General features: G+C 35.3%; 1 protein-coding gene across 1 annotated transcript in view; it reads left to right on the forward strand.

The window, feature by feature from the left end:
- Positions 1–26,565, forward strand: part of SPAG16 (sperm associated antigen 16) — a gene marked incomplete at its 3' end in the record, with an annotated part of 901,411 nt that overhangs the window by 13,728 nt on the left and 861,118 nt on the right. Inside the window, exons 2-4 of the mRNA XM_082467474.1 lie at positions 5,985–6,031; positions 6,861–6,956; positions 16,089–16,207. Coding sequence (XP_082323600.1) covers positions 5,985–6,031; positions 6,861–6,956; positions 16,089–16,207 — 262 coding nt within the window. The remainder of the gene's footprint in view (positions 1–5,984; positions 6,032–6,860; positions 6,957–16,088; positions 16,208–26,565) is intronic.

The raw sequence follows: 26,565 nt of genomic DNA on the forward strand, positions 1-26,565 counted from the left end.
GTGAACTCTTTTTTAGAAAGATATTTGCAGCTTTGTAAAATATAAGGCTAGATTTTAACTATGTGATCTGTAAACGGGCAAGTAGGTATCTCTAGTAATTGTAAAGAAGATTGGTCGTCTTTCGTGAATGAATGCTCTATTAAAAATCAATACAACTTGAGAGAGGTTTTCATTCATAGTGGTGATCGGGGGTTGCCTTTTAATGTGTGGCTGCAGACATTTGGGAGTGCCTATTCCAGCTGAGAGATGCAGGCTGGAATGAATTGTATTAGGAAAGCTAATGCTTAATTGATTTTTTTGCTACTTGTCTAAAGAAAGACCTTATTCAAGGAAGAGTAATGAAATGCATGGACTCCAGGGAAGTAGAGCCCCCAAAGTCGTATTGTTTTTGTTACCTACCTCCCTCTGTACTGATTCTCTGCTCCCCTAACTGGCTTTTGATTATTATTTTATCTTTCTAGACATTTTAACGCTAAGAATTTGACTTAGATCATGGACATAATTTGCTGATCCCTGAAAAGGTCTCCTTTGGCCCCAACAGCAGTTTGTGAGGGTTGACTGAGTTGAAGCCTGTCCTTTGAGGCTAACCAACTCTGGATGCAGTCCCAAAGTCAGCTGTTTCAAAAATGCAAATTAAGGATTCCAGACCCTGAAATATGGTGATCACACTAAACCAATACCCCATCTAAGATGCATTCTTTTCTTCTTAAGTAATATCCTTAGCCAGTATCTCACTGCAATGGTAATGTTTACTGATAACTTTGTTTAATTAAAACAGAACTTCTGTTTTTTTTAAAAGTTATTTATTGCTTTTAACATTTAGTTATTTTTTTTCCTCTAAGATGTTACTTCTCTGGAATATTTATAGTATTAAGTAAGAAGATATTAGTAAAATCCTTAATAATCATTATGTTCTCAAGTAGTGTATTTCTTATTATCATTGGAAAACTAGATTTGCTCATGGGTGCTTAATTGCATCCTACATATATTCAAATTAAAAGGATAAACAATTTGAATGTAGAATGTAGAGGCATGTTACTAAACCTGGAGTGCTGAATTTTACATGCACAAAAGTCATAGATTATTTGGAGAGAAAAAAATTGTATTTTGTTCTGTGTCTTCTAGACTAGGCAGATGTCACTGTGTATATGAATCCAAGATATGGATCTTGAAATGAAGATTCTAATTCAGTAAGTGCGGGTTTCAGGGGTTGAGATTCTGCATCATTAACAGGCTCCCAGATGCTGCTGGTGTGGCTGATATAAGGACTATAATTGGAGTAGCAAGGCTGTAGACAAATATCTTAACCTCTTGCCTTTATGTTTTCAGATAGAGGTATAATATATAGACCCCATATCTTTGGGTCTCCTGGTTTAGAAGTTGGAAAAACTTACACCGCCATCCACTATGAGAACCATGAGTCTTATATGTTGAAAGAAAATTATTTTCCAGGTTCTGAGGCAGAAGATGGGCAACAGCTGTCTTAGGCAGGAGTGGCCCATAAATTTCCACATTTGCCAATTCTATTGAATTGGTAGTGGTTCCGTGGTATGTGGTATTAAGACTTGGTAGGAAAGACTGAAGGAAGCAAACAGCAATGGGAATTTTGACAGCAAGTGTGCCAGTTATTTGCCATCTTTGGTCTATTTTCAGTTAACTTACTTTATTTAAACTGGCTTTCCTAAGAAAGGGAACATGACTATAATGTTTGGTATTTACAATACATTTCTTTTATTTCAATTTAGTGAGTAAAATGTTGATCATGGAGGATCCAGGCTAGACTTTAGATTGCCTTTGTGTACATTGATTCTGCAGTGATATCAAAGATTACAAAGCAATTTCTGTCTATAGTAGCTTTGGGAAATCATGTAAAATATAATTAGCTTTATGTTTCACTCCAGTTCTTTATAAAGCTGGTGCTACTGGCAGTGATCACTACCTACAGATGCAGTAGTGGAGGAGACCAGTGTGTGAGGAACTTTGTATGCTGCTCTCATCTGAAAATTGTTCATTTCTTTCTGCCTGTGGTCCATTTGCACAACCTTGTTTGTGACCCCATCATACCACTGTCACATCAAACTCTGCTCCATTAAGCCAGCTGAAATGCTTCTCTGAAGCTTCTTGCAGTTGTATCTTCTGTAGTACTGTGGTGGATTTAGGGCTTCCTGGAAGTTTCAGTGTGTGTGTATATTGGCCTGTTTTCTGACAAGATCTACAAGGTCAGGATCTGGTGCAGATTCTGTTCGTGTAGAAACTAATAGTTCACCGGTGGTGATGAAGTACCAGGGAACTAATTCATAGTATGCAAACTCACAAGTACTACTAAATTCTTTCCAGAGCAAGTGGAGATGTGGAGAATGACCCTTAGTCTGAGACCAGGCCATGACTATAGGATATAGTACCTGGCCTGGAAGGGGGCGGTGCTGTGGACTGTGGGTGCAGGCCAGGGAGAAAAGAGGGCCACAGATAGTACCCTGGGCAAGATCAGACTAGAAAACCAGGCACAAAATTAAGTGTCAAGTCAAGCTCAAGCTCTAGAAAGGCAGGACCAGATCTGAGTGGAATAGTCAGAGTAGAAAAAAATGAATTTTGGAACTGGAGTTCAATGATGTTTTTTGAAGGAAAGCTAGGCAGGTAATGGGAAGGGAGTTTTGTAGGGGCTCAGAGTCAGCTTGGCAAGAAGAAACTGATATTAAGCCAGAATGCCAGTTTATTATTCTGCAGTGGAAAAATAACTTTGTATGAAAATTGTGACCAGCTTAATTGTATGGACATTTCCTGGAGAATAGGATCACCTAAGAGATTAGATTACAGATGAGAAAGTTGCCCAGTAAAAGTAGAATCAAGATTAAAGGTTTTATTTTTCAGGCAATTCTTGACAAACTGTGCATTTCTGCCCTACCAATATTGCTTCTAAAGCAGTGCTTTCCAACCTTTTTCACACACGATGCTCCATCAGATCCTGCTTCACTCTGTCTTTCTGGCTGTCCCAAGGGCCAAGGGGATCAATATCTGTACAGTCCAAAGTGTTCTCTTTATGAAAACCTAAGAGCGTGATTTCTCTCAGGCTTCAGAATCAGAGATTGCTGTACATTTGCTGAGAAACTCATCTGTTTTCATTGGATGGATACTGAATTGGTATATGATTACATTTCCCTTTTTACCCTGACTGCTAGGAAGCTTAGAGTCAAACCTGTGGCATATAACAAAGTTCATGAGACCTTACGGCCTGTACAGTACCTTACTTCTACTGTTTCCCTTTCTCCGCTAATTTCCATATTCATTATTTTCATCTCCCTGTAGCTGTATGCATGTCTGTAAACTGCCACAGAATTGTTTTGGGATTTGTTTGTGCATTTGTCCATGTGTTGCGAGCCGGCTAGCCAGCTAGGCAGATGCATGCAAACATACATGCGAAAGTACATTTCCTTCCTTAGTAACGCTGCAACATCACATTTCAACTATGTGGCTTCTGAGAAGGAAGATTTTCTGTTCACATCATATTGTGGGTACTAACAGTATCAATTAAGGAGGATCCTGGTTCCTGTTTTGAGTATTTGTACTCTTCCTGATGTTTTGTTTGGTTAATCTCTTGCCCTTGGTTTACTGAATCTTTGGGTCTATAGCCCTGTAGCTCTTTTATGTTTCTCCTTCCTTTAGGGTCTTCAGATTGAGCTGTTTAAAGGATTTGATTTATCTGTTTGTAACATGACACTTGAGAGTTTGGAAAACAAATAGGTGAGAATCCATTACTAAGGATATTGGTAAAAATTGCACATTGCTATTGTGTCACTGTAGAAACAGCACGGTGTAGTTGAAAATTCATGGTATTTATATTTAAGAAACTTGTCTTTGTCACTCATATCTTTGATTTTGGCCAAATCTATTCATCTTCCTGACTTAGTTTCCTTTATTTTTCTTCAGTTTAGAGATGACTGTATCTGTGCCATTCAGTCTCACAGGGTTTTAAGAGCACATATGGTTATGATCCATGCGATGATACTTTTTCAGCTTTATAAAATGGTAGTTATTTTTCTCTTACTCTTTTTTGATTATGGGAAACAGAATATATTATTAGTGATTATACTCCGTTCCCTAGAATATTTTTTTTTGGTAGCAGTATGCAAGTGTTGTTTTATATTTCCAAAGCTTTGAGGACAGATCACTTTTTCCTCTATAGAGCCATGTTCAAGAAACTTTGCTTTGACGTTTCTTCCTCACAATAAATAAGCAGTTGGCTTATTTACAATTATAAACTCTATCCAGATCATTTTAGAATATTAACTTCTTTGTGAAATTTATTATGGTATAAACAGTGATGAAGGATAGCATTACTTTTCTGGAGACTTACAGGCAAGTGACTGCCTACAAAATCAACTTCTAATAGTTGTTTCTCAGAAGGGGACATATTTTTCCATAAAAAGGAGGCTGAACTTCCTGTAGCTGAACCTAAGGAAATTTTATATCATTAAGTGAAAATGTGTCAGAAAAATACAAATCTAGAAAAGGAGGAAGATTCAGAATGTCTTTTATGTATCCATTCATCTTAACACTAGATCATGGGAGACTTAGGAGACTTCTCCACAGGTACTCATCTCTTTCCAGAACAGGGAAAATAACAACAAACACTTGTATAGTATTTATTATAAGGCAGGCACCATTCTAAATGATTTACATATGTTAATTTGTGTTAACAAGAGAGGTAGTATAGCATAGTGAAACCTAAGCTTCTGGGGCTGATTCCCAATTCTGTTAGGTCCTGATTGTGTAACTGTGCATTTGAGTCCTGATCTGTAAAATAGAGATAATAATAGTTCAGCCTCATTGGTAGGATGAGGATGAAATGAGTTAATACATGTAAAACCCTTAGGACAGTGCCTGGCTCCTGTTAAATACTATGTGTGTGTTATCAGTTCTTATTACAAACAACAGAAGTTGTTATACACACTGTCAGGTTACTCTTGCAGGATGGGATGACAGAGAAATTTCTTATAACTAGCAGCAAAATGAAAACTAGGCTAATCTAATCTTTGATTTTTCATAACCATTGCTGTGCACTGAAGTGTTTAATTTTATACCTTTTAAACTTGGCCTAATAAAGTCTGTGCATTTGAAAAAAAATGTAAACCTACCAACCAATCAACAAAATAGCATTACTGGCGTGTATTTTGATTTCTTTTAAAATTAGATGTTGTCTTGAAGTTTTCATTTGTAGACTAACTTGTAATTTTTGAAGGTCTTAGAGCAATGCTGTTAGAATTTTTTATTAGAATCATTTCCACTGATATTTTAATGCTGATATATCTTGATAATTTATGAACTGCTGAGTTATGATTATTAAGTAGTTTATATTTGCTTAAACATTAGGCTGCCTTTTCTGAGAAGATAATTTAATTTTAAAATTGAGGTATGTAAGAAAGAGAGTGGAGGTGTAAGTATCTTTTATTGATGAAAACATTGAAATCTATATTTTACTTATATTTAAATCTTAGTGTGCTTTGGTTTTTTCATTCACAATACTTTAAACCAAATAAAGAAGTCACACTGCATTGTGAATGACTCAGAAACTCTGGAAAATCCACTGTGGTTTGAGATGTGTTTGAAAATTTACTGTCATAGTTTTCCTGTCCATCATTTTTCTTATCTCTTTCTAATTTATGTTATGATACCATGTACATTTTTGTAAGCCTTCTTAGAATCAAAGTGGAAATCATTAGATAGTACATAGATTAAAAATATAGTTTTTCATGAGTTTGGGTTGTTTGAATAATAATTTAAAATAACAATTAAGATATTTTGTCTTAAAACATCTATAACTGTAGGCTGTATGACGAGGAGGAATTTTAAAAAATAGCTTAATTTACATGTATTTACTAACTTGGTGAGATACTTGGATATAATACTGTATTTTAAGGTTATCTCAATTTTTAAATATAATAATTTTATTCCATTATTTTGAGATTCAAACTTAACAGTACATTTAGAGGTCACCATAACTGAAGCATCTGAAGATGATTATGAATATGAAGAGGTAATTTGTTCATTTTATGTATTCTATAAATTCATTATAGTCATTCCTGTGAAATATTCATTTTATTTTTTCTTAAAAATATTTTTTCTTAAGTGATGCTACTGTTTCAACTGAATTTAGCTAATCAGCTGATGAAGAGTGAGGTTTGGAAATTCTATTTAAAAATTTAGATTGGTTGGCTCTTTTGATTTTCTTGTTAATTGTCCTTCAGAGTCAGCTTCTCATCACCTGCCTTGTGGATCCACACTATAGTCTGTCATCTCTGTCCAGCAGGTGTTCCCAATCATCCAGTCTAGGTTTCCCAGATTCCTACTACCTAGCTGGAGCTCAGATCCTATGGTTCCCTGCAACTTAGCAATACTTCAGTCTAATATAGTTACTGTCTCAAACCTTTCCTTTAATTCATTGTTCCAAGGGAACCTATCATTACATCTGAGACTTGGAAGGCAGAGTCACTCCAAGATGACAGAAGCTGTGAATGAAACTGTGGAAGCAAGCCTGGCATTTGTGGCCTGGGCAAACAGGAGACAGGACAAACACAGAAGATAGGCTTTGTATTACTACTGGTAAAATGGAGATAATATTAATACATACCACATGAAATGAGTTAATAGATGTAACAGGCTTAAAGCTGTGATCTGATAAGGAAGTCAGAGGGCTGCCTACTTGTCAGTTTATTTTTCATAGATCTTCAGAATGACATGGTGTCCTACATAAAGTGTATTTCTTTGGTCCTTTGTTTTGTGAGGAAAATTTATTTCTAAAATGAAATGAGGTATTTTTATATTCCTGCTAACTCTTCCTATCGTTCTCTTTCTCTGTGATTTAGATACCAGATGACAATTATAGCATTCCAGAAGGTGAAGAAGATCTGGCAAAAGCAGTTCAGATGGTCCAAGAACAGGCTACAGATACTCAAATTTTGGTGAGAATTTTGAACACAACCATAGCCTATAGTTTAACAGTGACACGAAGTTTTGAAAGTCATTTAAACTATAAATACTTCACTTACTAGATGCAGCTCTATCACCTGACGTCTTTTTCGCTTCTATTTCTTTATCATCTAACCTTCACTTTTAGTAAGTAGTCATATTTACTTTGCCTCATTTCATCATTTACCACATGGTGGTCACTTTTGCATGACTTTGCAACAAATGACACTTTCTCTCAGAACTCTCTTTAATCTAAGTGGAGTTTAAACAAGGATTTTCAGCACTTGTACAGAACTTGGTATTGTATACATATTCTACAGTCTGTTTTGTAAGCATCTGTATTTTTTGTTTTTCATGGAAGTATTTAGATCATAGGAAATGCTTAATATATTATGCTTTTTTTCTTGTGAGGCTAATGAACTAATTTCACTAGAAAATATGGTAGGGATGCTTTCTGATTATAATACCACCAAGTAACAGTACATGGAATGATGGCATTCCTGTAAAATTGCAAGCTCAATTAAAAATTGACAATAATGATGATAGCAAAAATATTTTTAAAGTGCTACCAATACTAATTAACACTGAAGTCATACCAATACTAATTAAGAAGGTTGCTTTTCTTCAAAAATGAAACCTTTCCTGTGAAATATGAAGGAAATTGTTATACTCTTATTTAGGTGCAGATTTGGCTTCCTCAGTGCAAAATAGTATGTGATAGACTTCACTCCGTATTCTGGCCTGTGTCAATCTTTCCATATTTTGCAGATTTCCTCGGTTCAGAAATCTAGTTACTCCTTTCCAAAATATCTGTCCATTCAAAATTGAAAAATGCTGAAGAGGAGGATTTTTTGAATCCAGAATTGATTATATTCTAAGTGGAGGGCTTTAGCTCATGGTAAAACTCTATTCTCTAATATATGCTATGGATATAGTTCCTTCTAGGTAGACGTAAAGTGAAGTCTACTATGCAGACTTTATTAGTCTGTTGGATATCTCAATGCAGTAATTTATAGGAAAGTTTTAAAACATAGCATTTGAACGATGAGCAGTGAATAAACATATCAGTTGCATTATATGTATTACTCATCATCTTCCTTCTTGCTTTACATCATTAAGTAAAGAAGGATTAAAAAAATACTTTATGTACCACTCATTTATATTGGTACTTGGTAACATAGATATGCCTAACACAGTGCTTGGCACATAGTAGGCACTAAATGAATAGCAGTTAAATGAATGGATAAATGAATCATTGAATGAAAAAATTATGACCAAACTGTAATTGCATCTTTGTATGCGGTATCATGCTAGAAGGTGCTTATAAATCCAAAGATAAATCCAAGAAGGGCAATTGGTGAATAAATTCAACGTAGTAGCTGTCATATCTTCTGAACCAAATATCAGTAATTCTTCTCTCATCAGTTTCTCAGAAGCTTTCTTTTATCATAAGCTTGCAAGAGTTAACTTTCTAGATTTATGACATATTTACAGCTTGTTGACTCTTATTTAAGTTTTTATCTGTTTTTTGAGTTCTTTGGAGGAACAGTGCTATGCCGAAAATTCACAAAAGTTTCCCTTAAGCTTTTAAAATTAAATATGAATTCATTTTATGATAAGCATTTCAGTTATGTATTTCTAATTTGGTTTTTGTTTCTATAGTATTTTATCTTCAAAAACTAGCTTTGAGTTGTGCCATGGGCTTTCTGTTTTAAGAATATTTATTGATTATGAAACCCACTTCCTTTTGTTATGATTTTATCACATCTGTTTATGAGCAAGATATATTTTCTTCTATTTTAGAGGATAGTAGTAGTCTCAACTGAACAGGGACTTTTAGAAAATTCATTAAAGACTGCAAGTAAAAAAGGTCATCATTACATTAGGAATGTTGAATATAGTTGAAAGTATTGAAAAGTTGAAAGTTGGAATAATGTAAGTAGTTTTATTGGTTAGAAAATTAATAAGGACTATTTATATAAGAGTTGACATTTAAATGAATTTTTATAATTTTCTTTAAACCTTGATAATATATATGAAAAATTTGAGAATTGATGCATGTTTTATTTCATAAATTTTAAACTTTTTATCCTATAAAATATGTTTCCTTGATAGGTGCAGTGTTTCAGAACTCTGAAATAAAATATAGTTTTATCATATTTAAAGTGATTAATGAAAAAAATTAACGTAGGAAATGTTATTAATCTGTTACAAATGTGTGGTTTGGTTGTACTGTCCACTGTTTCTTGAAACTGAAGTCTTTTTTCTAAATACAAATGTAAGTAGAAATAGGAATACAGGCACACACACACATACACACACATATTCCTTAGAAATACTTATATGTAATTTTATGAAAAAAAGTCTACTTATATTCAAGCTGGGTTTTCCCCTCTACACTGTGAGCATATTATTACCATTTTGAGGGGTAATTCTTTAGCTGTTTTGGTTCGTGTTTTTTTTGTTTTGCTAATTTTGGAGGTGCAATCTTAAAGGTCCATGTATTGCCATAATAATATAATATTTATAAACTTATAATTTTGATCTTTAAAGATAACAGTAGTGGAGTACCTAAATCATATAACTGTTAAATTTCCTGACATCTTCTCTCCACCTCCTCCTCTAAGAATATAAGGCATTTCTTTGAAATAGTCAGGTGTTTCTGGAGAAGATGAATTGATAACTGAACAAAACTACTATACTGTTTAACATATTAATCAGTAGTTCTCAAAGAACTGTACTCTAAGATATTTTCCTATATATTTATTAAGAATTACTATCAAATATTTTCATATTAAAGTTATGTTCTTACAAGAAAAAAGTAGCTCAGGATTAGTAAGTTTGTATTCCTTTCATTTATTTATTTATTTTTAACATCTTTATTGGAGTATAATTGCTTTACAGTGGTGTGTTAGTTTCTGCTTTATAACAAAGTGAATCAGCTATACATATACATATATCCCCATATCTCCTCCCTCTTGTGTCTCCCTCCCATCCTCCCTGTCCCACCCCTCTAGGTGGTCACAAAGCGCCAAGCTAATCTCCCTGTGCTATGCGGCTGCTTCTCACTAGCTACCTATTTTACATTTGGTAGTATATATAAGTCCATGCCACTCTCTCACTTTGTCCCAGCTTACCCTTCCCCCTCCCCGTGTCCTCAAGTCCATTCGCTATGTCTCCGTCTTTATTCCTGTCCTGCCCCTAGTTTCTTCAGAACCATTTTTTTTTTTTTTAGATTCCATATATATGTGTTAGCATACGTTATTTGTTTTTTGCTTTCTGACTTACTTCACCCTGTATGACAGACTCTAGGTTCATCCACCTCACTACAAATAACTCAGTTTCGTTTCTTTTTATGGCTGAGTAATATTCCATTGTATATACGTGCCACATCTTCTTTATCCATTCATCTGTCAGTGGACACTTAGGTTGCTTCCATGTCCTGGCTATTGCAAATAGAGCTGCAATGAACATTGTGGTACATGACTCTTTTTGAATTATGGTTTTCTCAGGGTATATGCCCAGTAGTGGGATAGCTGGGTCATATGGTAGTTCTATTTTTAGTTTTTTAAAGGAACCTCCATACTGTTCTCCATAGTGGCTGTATCAATTTACATTCCCACCAACAGTGCAAGAGGGTTCCCTTTTCTCCACACCCTCTCCAGCATTTATTGTTTGTAGATTTTTTGATGATGGGCATTCTGACTGGTGTGAGGTGATACCTCATTGTAGTTTTGATTTGCATTTCTCTAAAGATAAGTGATATTGAGTATACTTTCATGTGTTTGTTGGCAATCTATATATCTTCTTTGGAGAAATGTCTGTTTAGGTCTTCTGCCCATTTTTGGATTGGGTTGTTTGGTTTTTTGATATTGAGCTGCTTGTAAATATTGGAGATTAATCCTTTGTCAGTTGCTTCCTTTGCAAATATTTTCTCCCATTCTGAGGGTTGTCTTTTCGTCTTGTTTATTGTTTCCTTTGCTGTGCAAAAGCTTTTAAGTTTCATTAGGTCCCATTTGTTTATTTTTTGTTTTTATTTCCATTTCTCTAGGAGGTGGGTCAAAAAGAATCTTGCTGTCATTTATGTCATAGAGTGTTCTGCCTATGTTTTCCTCTAAGAGTTTTATAGTGTCTGGCCTTACATTTAGGTCTTTAATCCATTTTGAGTTTATTTTTGTGTCTTGTGTTAGGGAGTCTTCTAATTTCATTCTTTTACATGTGGCTGTCCAGTTTTCCCAGCACCACTTATTGAAGAGGCTGTCTTTTCTTCATTGTATATTCTTGCCTCCTTTATCAAAAATAAGGTGACCATATGTGCATAGGTTTATCTCTGGGCTTTCTATCCTGTTCCATTGATCTATATTTCTGTTTTTGTGCAAGTACCATACTGCCTTGATTAGTGTAGCTTTGTAGTACATTCTGAATTCTGTTTGCTAGCATTTTGTTAAGGATTTTTGCATCTATGTTCATCAGTGAAATTGGCCTGTAGTTTTCTTTCTTTGTGACATCTTTGTCTGGTTTTGGTATCTGGTTTTGATGGTGGCCTTGTAGAATGAGTTGGGGAGTGTTCCTCTCTCTGCTGTATTTTGGAAGAGTTTGAGAAGGATAGGTGTTAGCTCTTCTCTAAAAGTTTGGTAGAATTTGCCTGTGAAGCCATTTGGTCCTGGGCTTTTGTTTGTTGGAAGATTTTTAATCACAGTCTCAATTTCAGTGCTAGTGATTGGTCTGTTTATATTTTCTATTTCATCCTGGTTCAGGTTCGGGAGGTTGTGCTTTTCTAAGAATGTGTCCATTTCTTCCAGGTTGTCCCTGTATCACAGGACCCTGGCAGTGGTGGCTGCACAGGCTCCCGGGAGGGGCGGTGTGGAGAGTGACCTGTGCTCGCTCACAGGCTTCTTGGTGGCGGCAGCAGCAGCCTTAGCGTCTCATGCCCGTCTCTGGTGTCCACGCTGATAGCCGTGGCTCACACCCGTCTCTGGAGCTCCTTTAAGCAGCACTCTTAATCCCCTCTCCTCGTACCCCAGGAAACAAAGAGGCAAGAAAAACTCTCTTGCCTCTTTGGCAGATCCAGACTTTCCCAGAGTCCCTCCCGGCTAGCCGTGGTGCGCTAACCCCTCCAGGCTGTGTTCACGCCGCCAACCCCAGTCCTCTCCCTGGGATCCGACCTCCGAAGCCCAAGCCTCAGCTCCCAGCCCCCGCCCGCCCCGGCGGGGGAGCAGACAAGCCTCTCGGGCTGGTGAGTGCTGCTCAGCACCGAGCCTCTGTGCGGGAGTCTCTCCGCTTTGCCCTCCGCACCCCTGTGGCTGCGCTCTCCTCCGTGGCTCCGAAGCTTCCCGCCTCTGCCACTCGCAGTCTCCGCCCGCGAAGGGGCTTCCTAGTGTGTGGAAACCTTTCCTTCTTCACCGCTCCCTCCCACTGGTGCAGGTCCCGTCCCTATTCTTTGTCTCTGTTTTTTCTTTTTTCTTTTGCCCTACCCAGGTACGTGGGGAGTTTCTTGTCTTTTGGGAAGTCTGAGGTCTTCTGCCAGCGTTCAGTAGGTGTTCTGCAGGAGTTGTTCCACATGTAGATGTATTTCCGATGTATTTGTGGGGAGGAAGGTGATCTCCACGTCTTACTCTTCTGCCATCTTGAAGGTCTCCTCCTTTTATTTAGACTTTGGTTTCATTAAAGTTCATTTTAAATGTTACATATCATAAATGCTAATGAAATAAATACATAAAATAATTTTCATTACTTTTATAGGTTCAATGATTAAATCACAATAAAAAGAGCTGTTTGTCATTGTTGAGTTCCTAGTCCCTTGATGTACACATTTAATTTCAGTTAAAGAACCAGGCTACTTGTACCCCGAGCCTTGCCTGTAGATTCTCCAAACTAGTATCTTTGACTTAATTTGAATTAGAGTTGATTCTCAGGAGTCAAAAAAACTGTTTTCAAAGAAACTCACTGACTGGAATAGTTCAAACTATATCAAGACAGTTTTGATATATGGTCCAGTAATTCTTTGCTATTCAACATAAGAAATCCTGTCTGATTTTGTTCTCAACATATCTCATATCCTTCTCTTCGCTTTCATCCCTTACTTAGTTTCTCTCAGATTCACCTTCTGTCTTCTCTCATCAGAGCTACTGTCATGCTGCTGATACTGTGCCTCCTTCTACTTCCATGTAAGGGAGGTTTTAAACACAAATTTGAATTTATCACTCCTCTACTTAAATCACCAATGTCTCCATCCTTCCATCTGCCTTGACCTTCTTGATGTGCTTTCTGTCTGGCTTTCCAACTTTCTCTTTGGTCCTTTCTCCGTAAGACCTTGAACTTGAACGGACTGAACTCTCGTTCCTTGTCTTTGCCTCTGATGTTTTTCTTGCCTTGAATTTCCTTCCATCCTTCTTCACCCATTGAACTTCCTCTTCTTCTATAAATTCCAACTTAAGAGTCTTTCTTAACAAAGCCTTCATGTACCTACCCAACACAAGTGAAATACTTTCCACCTTTATCTGTCACTTTACCAAGACGATCTCTATTTTTTCACACGGGACACTATTTAGAAACCTCTCTAATTAGAAAATTTTATCTTTATAACTTTCATAGAGAAAACTAAGCAACATGCTTGAGCCACTTTTGTATCCAACAGATTTCTGGGTCACATGTGGATGGATTTTTTAATAATTCAGCATTTTGTAAAGTGAGGCATATTTGCTAGTTTTTAGAGCCTTAGCTCTTTTTGTCCTTATTCTGAGGTGCTTTATTAACACCATCATTAAATCAGTTTTAAAGCTGTAATGAGAGTTGTATATATTGTATAATTGAGATAAAAATGCAACTTAAAATTACGTAAATGTACCTATTGGCTGTATGTATGATGTTCTGTGTAGACTTATAAACAGGCTTTTATAATCAAAACTAATCACAAATAGTAGAGCTTCTATACTGTTATTTGCTTACATGTTTTGTTTTTTACTCAACTGGTCTTTCAATTCCTTGAGACAGGGACGGTGTCTTATTCATATTTAATTCCTAGCACTTTTCACACAGTGCCTGGCATATGGGTAATGTTCAGCAAATATATGTTAAGTTAATATTATTTGTAAAGATAAAAGAGACATTTATGATCACATTACAGCTTGATACGTGTGTGTGTGTGGTGTGTAATGCTGAAGGACTATAGATACATAAATATATTGTCAGGATTATAAATCTCAATGTATAAGTAAGAACTATGGCAGTTTAAAGTGGTTGGATTTCTGTTTTGGATGTTTCAAGGTGTGTGTATAAGATGCGTTCAGGAAGAGAAAACATTTATTTGAGAAGGCAGGAATCTTGTGTGTTGCAACCACACACACAGCATCTTGTAAGCGAGCAGTCCATAGGCATCTTTAGAAACTAGAGTAGGTACAGTCTGTCTTCCCTTTTCTCCTATGTTCCTGATTCCTTCAACTATCATCCTTCTCATCTTAAAATATCATGTTCAAATGTACTGACCCAAAATCAAAGGTAGCATTTATTAAGTATAATGAATGTTTGCTTTGAGCTATATTATGCCCTTACCTAACAGTTATAAATATAAAATCTTCTACCACAATTCAAGAACTTGATGGATGACAGGCATGCTGTACTCTGCTACCTTGGCATCTCCCATGATGTTTGATATAGGGTCCTACACTTTATCGTCATTGTTATCTGATATCTTTTTTAATGATCTTAGGAAAGAGATTTGAAGTTATTCTGCATGAGCTTTAAAAAAAATTTATTTTAAAACCCCGTCATTTGTCAGGAATTTTCTGTAGCCCCCTAAATTTGCTTAAACTTATCACTATTTTGATTGTCATAATAGCCACTAGTAGTTAACATCAGCATTAAAGTATTTATAGAACTTTTAAAGGACTTTTTGTAGCAAGAAAGATTCTCTTTCTTCAGTGCATTTCTGTGTAACCATTGTGTGCATTCTTTGTAACCTGGTCTGTAACCATTACCAAGTTGGGAAGGGGAAGTAGGAAGGAAAGTCCATTGCTGGGTTTTGTAGGTGAAAATAGATCTGACTATCCAAATATTCTGCAGTGAGATTACTGAGTTCTTACCAATGAGAAGAAAATGAATGTACTTTGGAGACAATGATGCTGTTGATATTAAGAATCTACCCATTACTAGATTTATTTTATACAGTGATATGTGATATGGTAGTTGTTATGACTCCTAATTTCATATCTCACTTGCTGAAATATCTCCATTTCTCTAGTTTAAGGATCTCTAAACTTGTTCTCCCAAGGGTCAAATAGAAAATATTTTGAGTTTTGAAGGGCATAAGGCCTCTGTTGCAACTGCTCAACTGTAGTGCAAAAACAGCCATAGACAATATGTAAATAAGTGGGCATGGTGGGGTTCTAATAAACTTTGTTTATGAGAACAGTTAGCTGACCCCTAATCTAGTTGATAGACTTATTTATTTCCATTATGAAATAGTAGTACAAGAGCCCTCTATTGCACATAATTTCTTCCATAGTGTTTCTAGAAATCAAGGCACCCAAACCACATTTCTTTTTATAATGATAATAATTAAAAGAATTAAATGATCTATACATATTTTTTTCTTTTTTAAAATTTGTTATATACTGTTGTTAGGGCAAGCTGACCTCCTTATTGTTTTCCAAACAATCCAATCACAGTCTTGCCTGCCTTTGTACTTGCTAATGCTGTATCTGGAACATGACTCTACCTCTTCTCTAGATTTATGTTCAGATGCTGCTTTCTCAATGAAATCTTCCTTTATCACCCTGTGTGCATAGCAGCCCAGCTCCACACACATATCTGCTCCCTACCTGGCTTTCCCTCGCTTCAACCCTCTGTTTGTACCCACAGGCACTTAGTACCATCTACCATACTATATATTTTTAATTTAGTTATTCATTTTCTGTCCCCATATTCTTGACTATTAGTTATGAGGACTGAGTGTTGTCTGTTTTCATCACTGCTTTATCCCTAGTGATTAAAATAGTTCCTGGACATAACATTCAACAAAATTCTTTAAAAAGTGAATGAATGAATAAATGAATGTAAAACCTATGTGTACAATTAATCAAAGCTTTGATATTTTCAAAATAAATAATTACACATTTAAATTTTAGGAGCAGAAAACAGTCCTTTCTTCAAAGCACGCAGTACCTGAAGCAATAGAAGACTTTCTCTGCAATTTCCTGATCAAAATGGGAATGACCAGAACTCTTGATTGCTTTCAATCTGAATGGTAAAACTTTTAATCATCTTAAAAGACTTTGAGTGACTCGGCTTATGTAAAATGAATGAACTGGATAGAAACTTTTCCCATCACCGCCACTGAAACCACAACACACATAAACACACAATCAGGATATCAATTTCAAAGAAATTTTTAATAAATATCTTTTCTAAATATACAAATTTAGGTGATTTTCAAGAATCAATAAAATGGAATGTCTCCTGTAGTTATATAATATGAAGCTATTTGATAAAATATTTAAAAAATGTCTTTAGAATAATTATAAGGGTATAATTTCCTGTATTAAGACATCCTACTAACAGTACTACTTTGCTTGTTTTACTTAGAGTGTAATGGCCTGCTTTTCTCTACTCACACAACTAATTTTTTTTCTACAAATATCCCTTCATTTAGAAGTAAGTGGAATTACATTGTCAAATGATACCTTTTTCTTGTTATAATTGAAAATTTAATAACTTATTGGTTATGAAAATCAGCAGGCATACTGTCTTTATTCCTTTGCTGTAGTGGTAATGTCACCAGGCACGTTTTCAGAGTCCTAACATTTGTTAACAAAATATTATTAAATAATTGGATAATAAAATGTTTGATTTTTAAAAGCCATTGATATTATAGAAAGAAGGAACAATATGATATATAAAGTTGTTTATAGTGTTTTGGAGTTCAATCCTAATTTTAAATATAGGTGCAATTTGTAATTTCTACTAATCCAACTTTGATTTAACTTTTTTTTTTTTTTTTTTTTTTTTTTTACAAGAGATAAATAGACTGACACCAAGCATTGTACATGGATGACCACAACAAAAACAACAATGATTGCAATTACCAAACATGAAACACACTCATACTATGTCATAATATTGACATTCAGTCCAGTAATCCTCCACTGTAACAGCTCCTTTACTTTGCAGTGGAAATTGATTTGTATATTCTTTGCCTCTGAGTCCTTGAGGGACTTTTTTTTTTCTTTTAATTCAGACAGAAAGTCACAAAAATTATACTCATCCTCATCAGTTCACTCAGTCCCATGTAATTAATTGTTTTTTTTCATCTTGATCTTTTGTTAGCACTTTTATGAGTTCATCAGTTTTTCATTAGAGTTCTGAAAATGCTTATTCATTCAGTTCAGCAGTACAGTCAGTTACCAGAAACCTGTACTTGTCAGAGTCTTTTCCATGAATTTCTTGAAGATGAAACCCTTTTATAGGAACATATTTGCAAAATCATCAGAGTACACCCAGAACTGTCTGTAAATGACAAAAGACTTAAAAATGACCACGGTAAAAGATTTGATGAAAGTTCATAATAATGCAGTTGACAAGAAAATTAGTTATTTCTGAGATATACATTTTAAAGTAATAACTAGGATTATTACTTATAACATTATACCAGAACATATAAGATTTTTAGAAATTTCATGTAATGTCTGAAACATTTATATTAACATATTTCCATACATATTTCCATACAAATACAAATATAAGATTTTTAGAAATTTCATGTAATGTCTGAAACATTTATATTAACATATTTCCATACATATTTCCATACAAATACAAATATAAGATTTTTAGGAATTTCATGTAATGTCTGAAACATTTATATTAACATATTTCCATACAAATAACCCAATGAAAGTTTAGTATTAGTTGTTTTGTTTGCTTTTTTATACTGCAGGTTCTTATTAGGCATCGATTTTATACACATCAGTGTATACATGCCAATCCCAATCGCCCAATTCAGCTCACCACCATCCCCACCTCACCGCAGTTTTCCCCCCTTGGTGTCCATATGTCCATTCTCTACATCTGTGTCTCAACTTCTGCCCTGCAAACTGGCTCATCTGTACCATTTTTCTAGGTTCCACATACATGCATTAATATATGATATTTGTTTTTCTCTTTCTGACTTACTTCACTCTGTATGACAGTCTCTAGATCCATCCACGTCTCAACAAATGACTCAATTTCGTTCCTTTTTATGGCTGAGTAATATTCCATTGTATATATGTACCACATCTTCTTTATCCATTCGTCTGTTGATGGGCATTTAGGTTGCTTCCATGACCTGGCTATTGTAAATAGTGCTGCAATGAACATTCGGGTGCATGTGTCTTTTTGAATTACGGTTTTCTCTGGGTATATGCCCAGTAGTGGGATTGCTGGGTCATATGGTAATTCTATTTTTAGTTTTTTAAGGAACCTCCATATTGTTCTCCAGAGTGGCTGTATCAATTTACATTCCCACCAACAGTGCAGGACGGTTCCCTTTTCTCCACACCCTCTCCAGCATTTGTTGTTTGTAGATTTTCTGATGATCCTCATTCTAACAGGAGTGAGGTGATACCTCATTGTAGTTTTGATTTGCATTTCTCTAATAATTAGTGATGTTGAGCAGCTTTTCATGTGCTTCGTGGCCGTCTGTATGTCTTCTTTGGAGAAATGTCTATTTAGGTCTTCTGCCCATTTTTGGATTGGGGTGTTTGTTTCTTTGATATTGAGCTGAATGAGCTGTTTATATATTTTGGAGATTAATCCTTTGTCCGTTGATTCATTTGCAAATATTTTCTCCCATTCTGAGGGTTGTCTTTTCGTCTTGTTTATGGTTTCCTTTGCTGTGCAAAAGCTTTGAAGTTTCATTAGGTCCCGCTTGTTTATTTTTGTTTTTATTTCCATTACTCTAGGAGGTGGATCAAAAAAGATCTTGCTGTGATTTATGTCAAAGAGTGTTCTTCCTATGTTTTCCTCTAAGAGTTTTATAGTGTCCAGTCTTATATTTAGGTCTCTAATCCATTTTGAGTTTATTTTTGTGTATGGTGTTAGGGAGTATTCTAATTTCATTCTTTTACATGTAGCTGTCCAGTTTTCCCAGCACCACTTATTGAAGAGACTGTCTTTTCTCCATTGTATATCTTTGCCTCCTTTGTCATAGATTAGTTGACCATAGGTGCGTGGGTTAATCTCTGGGCTTTCTATCTTGTTCCATTGATCTATGTTTCTGTTTTTGTGCCAGTACCATATTGTCTTGATTACTGTAGCTTTGTAGTATAGTCTGAAGTCAGGGAGTCTGATTCCTCCAGCTCCATTTTTTTGCCTCAAGACTGCTTTGGCTATTCGGGGTCTTTTGTGTCTCCATACAAATTTTAAGATGATTTGTTCTAGCTCTGTAAAAAATGCCATTGGTAATTTGATAGGGATTGCATTGAATCTGTAGATTGCTTTGGGTAGTATACTCATTTTCACAATGTTGATTCTTCCAATCCAAGAACATGGTATATCTCTCCATCTGTTGGTATCATCTTTAATTTCTTTCATCAGTGTCTTATAGTTTTCTGCATACAGGTCTTTTGTCTCCCTAGGTAGGTTTATTCCTAGGTATTTTATTCTTTTTGTTGCAATGGTAAATGGGAGTGTTTCCATAATTTCTCTTTCAGATTTTTCATCATTAGTGTATAGGAATGCAAGAGATTTCTGTGCATTAATTTTGTATCCTGCAACTTTACCATATTCATTAATTAGCTCTAGCAGTTTTCTGGTGGCAGTTTTAGGATTCTCTATGTATAGTATCATGTCATCCGCAAACAGTGACAGTTTTACTTCCTCTTTTCCAATTTGTATTCCTTTTATTTCTTTTTCTTCTCTGATTGCCGTGGCTAGGACTTCCAGAACTATGTTGAATAATAGTGGTGAGAGTGGACATCCTTGTCTCGTTCCTGATCTTAGAGGAAATGCTTTCAGTTTTTCACCATTGAGAATGATGTTTGCTGTGGGTTTGTCATATATGGCCTTTATTATGTTGAGGTAGGTTCTCTCTATGCCCACTTTCTGGAGAGTTTTTATCAGAAATGGGTGTTGAATTTTGTCAAAAGCTTTTTCTGCATCTATTGAGATGATCATATGGTTTTTATTCTTCAGTTTGTTAATATGGTGTATCACATTGATTGATTTGCGTATATTGAAGAATCCTTGCATCCCTGGGATAAATCCCACTTGATCGTGGTGTATGATCCTTTTAATGTGTTGTTGGATTCTGTTTGCTAGTATTTTGTTGAGGATTTTTGCATCTATATTCATCAGTGATATTGGTCTGTAATTTTCTTTTTTTGTAGTGTCTTTGTCTGGTTTTGGTATCAGGGTGATGGTGGCCTCATAGAATGAGTTTGGGAGTGTTCCTTCCTCTGCAATTTTTTGGAAGAGTTTGAGAAGGATGGGTGTTAGCTCTTCTCTAAATGTTTGATAGAATTCACCTGTGAAGCCATCTGGTCCTGGACTTTTGTTTGTTGGAAGATTTTTAATCACAGTTTCAATTTCATTACTTGTGATTGGTCTGTTCATATTTTCTGTTTCTTCCTGATTCAGTCTTGGAAGGTTATACCTTTCTAAGAATTTGTCCATTTCTTCCAGGTTGTCCATTTTATTGGCATAAAGTTGCTTATAGTAGTCTCTTAGGATGTTTTGTATTTCTGCAGTGTCTGTTGTAACTTCTCCTTTTTCATTTCTGATTTTATTGATTTGAGTCCTCTCCCTCTTTTTCTTGATGAGTCTGGCTAATGGCTTATCAATTTTGTTTATCTTCTCAAAGAACCAACTTTTAGTTTTATTGATCTTTGCTATTGTTTTCTTTGTTTCTATCTCATTTATTTCTGCTCTGATCTTTATGATTTCTTTCCTTCTGCTAACTTTGGGTTTTGTTTGTTCTTTCTCTAGTTTCTTTAGGTGTAAGGTTAGATTGTTTACTTGAGATTTTTCTTGTTTCTTTAGGTAGGCTTGTATAGCTATAAACTTCCCTCTTAGAACCGCTTTTGCTGCATCCCATAGGTTTTGGGTCGTCGTGTTTTCATTGTCATTTGTCTCTAGGTATTTTTTTATTTCCTCTTTGATTTCTTCAGTGATCTTTTGGTTATTTAGTAACGTATTGTTTAGCCTCCATGTGTTTGTCTTTTTTACGTTTTTTTCCCTGTAATTCATTTCTAATCTCATAGCGTTGTGGTCAGAAAAGATGCTTGGTATGATTTCAATTTTCTTAAATTTACTGAGGCTTGATTTTTGACCCAAGATGTGATCTATCCTGGAGAATGTTCCGTGCGCACTTGAGAAGAATGTGTAATCTGCTGTTTTTGGATGGAATGTCCTATATATATCAATTAAATCTATCTGGTCTATTGTGTCATTTAAAGCTTCTGTTTCCTTATTTATTTTCATTTTGGATGATCTGTCCATTGGTGTAAGTGAAGTGTTAAAGTCCCCCACTATTATTGTGTTACTGTCGATTTCCTCTTTTATAGCTGTTAGCAGTTGCCTTATGTATTGAGGTGCTCCTATGTTGGGTGCATATATATTTATAATTGTTATATCTTCTTCTTGGATTGATCCCTGGATCATTATGTAGTGTCCTTCCTTGTCTCTTGTAACATTCTTTATTTTAAAGTCTATTTTATCTGATATGAGTATAGCTACTCCAGCTTTCTTTTGATTTCCATTTGCATGGAATATCTTTTTCCATCCCCTAACTTTCAGTCTGTATGTGTCCCTAGGTCTAAAGTGGGTCTCTTGTAGACAGCATATATATGGGTCCTGTTTTTGTATCCATTCAGCCAGTCTATGTCTTTTGGTTGGGGCGTTTAATCCATTCACGTTTAAGGTAATTATCGATATGTATGTTCCTATGACCATTTTCTTAATTTTTTGGGGTTTGTTTTTGTAGGTCCTTTTCTTCTCTTGTGTTTCCCACTTAGAGAAGTTCCTTTAGCATTTGTTGTAGAGCTGGTTTGGTGGTGCTGAATTCTCTTAGCTTTTGCTTGTCTGTAAAGCTTTTGATTTCTCCATCAAATCTAAATGAGATCCTTGCCGGGTAGAGTAATCTTGGTTGTAGGTTCTTCCCTTTCATCACTTTAAGTATATCATGCCACTCCCTTCTGGCTTGCAGAGTTTCTGCTGAGAAATCAGCTGTTAACCTTATGGGAGTTCCCTTGTATGTTATTTGTCGTTTTTCCCTTGCTGCTTTCAATAATTTTTCTTTGTCTTTAATTTTTGCCACTTTGATTACTATGTGTCTCGGCGTGTTTCTCCTTGGGTTTATTCTGTATGGGACTCTCTGCGCTTCCTGGACTTGGGTGGCTATCTCCTTTCCCATGTTAGGGAAGTTTTCGACTATAATCTCTTCAAATATTTTCTCTGGTCCTTTCTCTCTCTCTTCTCCTTCTGGGACCCCTATAATGCGAATGTTGTTGCGTTTAATGTTGTCCCAGAGGTCTCTTAGGCTGTCTTCATTTCTTTTCATTCTTTTTTCTTTAGTCTGTTCTGCAGCAGTGAATTCCACCATTCTGTCTTCCAGGTCACTTATCCGTTCTTCTGCCTCAGTTATTCTGCTATTGATTCCTTCTAGTGTAGTTTTCATTTCAGTTATTGTATTGGTCATCTCTGTTTGTTTGTTCTTTAATTCTTCTAGGTCTTTGTTAATCATTTCTTGCATCTTCTCAACCTTTGCCTCCATTCTTATTCCGAGGTCCTGGATCATCTTCACTATCATTATTCTGAATTCTTTCTCTGGAAGGTTGCCTATCTCCACTTCATTTAGTTGTTTTTCTGGGGTTTTTTCTTGTTCCTTCATCTGGTATATAGCCCTCTGCCTTTTCATCTTCTCTATCTTTCTGTAACTGTGGTTTTTGGTCCGCAGGCTGCAGGATTGTAGTTTTTCTTGCTTCTGCTCTCTGCCCTCTCTGATTTAACTTTTATATTCTGCTTGTTTTCGTTCTCATCTACAGAGACCATGCACATAGAAGAAATGAGTTTCATTATTTCAAATTGCATGTCTAATGTTAATAAATTTAACTAGGAGAACCATTTTTGATTAATACGGTTTAGGAAAAAGAGCAAGTTTGATGGTAGAAAAATAATACTCTTCCTATTAAATCTGGAAGTTGTGTGAATAATTTTTATAAAAATGTCCCTAAGAAATAATTATAAAAGTATTAGAAAATACATTTTTATAAAAGTAGGTAGATGGTTAATTTGCAGTACTAATGAAAAATTAATGTGGTTCAGTTTCCTTTTTTTCTTCTAAAGATATGCGTTAGGACACGTAGTGCTTACATGTTTGGCCAGTCCAAAGTGTGAAATGATCCCCTTAGAGAAATCTGGAACCAAGTATGCTCTTAATTAGGTGCTTGTTGCCATATTATCCTTTTAGATTTAGCAATTTGAATTGAGATGAAATTTCAGAAAAGTACAATAGTATTAAGATTTATAGAACCCCTAAGTAAGCATTCCATTTAGCATAATATTACAATCATAATGTAAAATTTGTATAAATATCTCTTCATTATATGGGCTTAGTAATACTGTGGTTCAAATTATTTTATTCTTATCCCTAGCCGCCAGTTTGTAATGAGATTACAAATTATTTGTAATGAGATTATACTGTATTGGATATTTTTATTTCAAATGAAACATTTTTTACTTTGATCAGAAACCATTACTTATTATGCATAGTAAGACTGTAGGAATATTATATATATTATTTTTATAATTTCTTATTATAGAGAAAAACACTTGTAATATATCATTGCTGTAAATTCATTTAATTTTATAAAAGGTGGTGAAGCAAGGTTTCTCTATTTTTGGTTTGTAAAAAAAAAAAAAACCCACAAAAAACAAACAAACAAAAACTCCAAAAACCAAAAAATCTGGGCAGTAAAATTTGACTTATGTTCTTTCATTCCTCAAACAGTAATTGCAGTAAATCCATTGAATCTGGGGTCAGCAAACTAAGGCTCTGGGGCCAAATCTAACATGCCTCCTGTTTTGGTAAATAAAATTTTATTGGAACACAGCCATGACCTATCTTTTAGGTATTGTCTATTTGTCTGTGGTTGCTTTCACACTATTACATATAATGGCAAAGTTAGTTAGTCACAGCAGAGACCATATGGCCCAGAAACCTTTTTTTTTTTCTCCAAATTCTAAATATTTATTTTCTGACCATTAACCCACACAGAAAAGATTATACATATTCATAATATTCTATGAACCACAAAAAGTCTGCACTGTGGGTTTAGTCAGTGATATTTTTATGACCCTTTAGAAGTGCTCTGTGGACAATTATAATTTCCCTGGGGGGCAAAATTAAAGAAAGGGTTAACATGGAGAATTATGGTAGTGCATTTTATGTACCCTTACCGAGCATCTGTCAACCATCTCCTTTCCTCCACTGGATTGTTTTGCTGGCTGTTAACAAGGTCAGGACTCACGTGAAATGTACATTCTTGCTCTTTGCCTTTTCCTCTTATTATCTCCAACTCACTCCAAGTCTTCTTCCCTTTACAGCCAAATGTTTTGAAAACAGGCTCTTTATTTTCTTTCTTTCTTTACTGTTTTACATCCTTGGTTCTCTCCAGTTAGGCTTCTGTTCCTACCATTCTACTGAAGTTTGGATGGTAGTAAAAATGCCATCAAATGTAATAGTGCAATTATTTATAATATTTAATAGCTATTTTAATTTTTTCTTAATTTTAGAAGAAATTATAAATTAGTATATTCCTTTAATTTTCACAAAAGGGTAAATATTGCTGCTTTTAGCCAATAAAATTTGGCATAATACATAATTACTCAAATGTGGGTAGTTCAGTTACAACTTTTACCACATATTAATTTATTTACATAGCATTTATTTTAGTGGCCTTCATATCACTTTTTTTTCTTCTTGAAATAATTTCTTTAGTGATTTTTTTTTCTGCATTAAATAAAGCAAGTTGCTGAAAACCAATTTTATGGTCAGAAAAACTTTATGGTCCAATACTTCAGTCAATCCTTATGTCTTCTCTTTTGAGATAAGTATAAACCACATTCCAAATATGCATAGAAAAGTGATTTTATGCTTAAATGGTTATCTATTTGTTGTTTTGTAAGTTGTGGCAAATATCATTTAATATTGATTCAATTATCTTAAACTTTTGGATATTTTACAGTTTTCTTGCTATTTTTGGTATCAGATAAGATATATATATAACACAAAACATACGACTACTAATGTGTAATATATTAATAAAGATTTAAAATATGAAAATGCTGAAAATTAAACGTTTTTAAACTAATATTTAGCTCATCTATAGCAAGCTTTGTAGGGATTTCTTTGTTAATAACTATATTACTTGAAATGTTTTTCTATGCTCTGGTTTTTTTTTTTTTAATTTTATTTATTTATTTATTTATTTATTTATTGGCTGTGTTGGGTCTTCGTTTCTGTGCGTAGGGCTTTCTCTAATTGCGGTGAGCAGGGGCCACTCTTCATCGCGGTGTGTGGGCCTCTCACTATCGCGGCCTCTCTTGTTGCGGAGCACAGGCTTCAGACGCGCAGGCTCAGTAGTTGTGGCTCACGGGCCTAGTTGCTCCGCGGCATGTGGGATCCTACCAGACCAGGGCTCAAACCCGCATCCCCTGCACTGGCAGGCAGACTCTCAACCACTGAGCCACCCGGGAAGCCCGCTCTGGTTGTTTTTTATTTAACTTTATTAATTGCTACATATAATGATCAAAATTGTACTTATTTACAGATTTATAAATGATTTTCTGATGTTCCTTCTTACTTCACTGAGAAAATGGAAGTTCCACAACTCTTGCTTCCTCGCTACCAACCTGCCACCTCTGTTGTCAGCATTCTCCCTCTCTCCTGTCACAGCGGCTGAGCCATATACACTGTCATCTGAGGCCAGCTCTCCTCTACTGGATCCCAGCTCCTCTCACCTACTCAAGCACATGACTCCTGCAGTTGTCCCCTCTCTTTCCTGCACTGTAAACTTTTTCCTTCTCTGCTGAATCACTCACATAAGCATAGAGATGTACAATAATATGTCATATATTAACAAATAGAAGAAAACAAAACACCCTGGACTCCACTTTCTCTTCTAGGTTCATCTTGATTTCCTGGGCTCTGCTTTGTAGCTTATCTCCTTGAAAGAGTTTGTTGCTAATTCTCATTTCCTACTCTCTCATTCCTACTCTAGTTCCACTTTCATCTCCATGACTCTACTGAAACTTTTTCCAGTGACTTCACGTTAGCAAATTCAGTGATCGATCCTCTGTACTCCTCCTATTCCTTCTCCTTGCATCATTTGTCACTGTTACCCATTTCTTATTTCTTGCAACACTTTCTTCACTTGGTCCCTGACCCAAGCACTCTTCTATTCTTTCACTACTTCACTGCCCCCTCTTTTTCTTAGTCTCTATTTGGTAGTATTTCCTTCTCTTCCCAATCTTGAAACAGTCCTAGGTCTTCCTCACTTCTCTCTTTACATTCACTTCCTAACTGGCCTCATCCAATCTTGTGACTTGGAAGTGTATCTATTTACT

The sequence above is a fragment of the Balaenoptera physalus genome, assembly GCF_965194825.1.
Source record: "Balaenoptera physalus genome assembly, chromosome: 6".
Taxonomy (NCBI): Eukaryota; Metazoa; Chordata; class Mammalia; order Artiodactyla; family Balaenopteridae; genus Balaenoptera; species Balaenoptera physalus.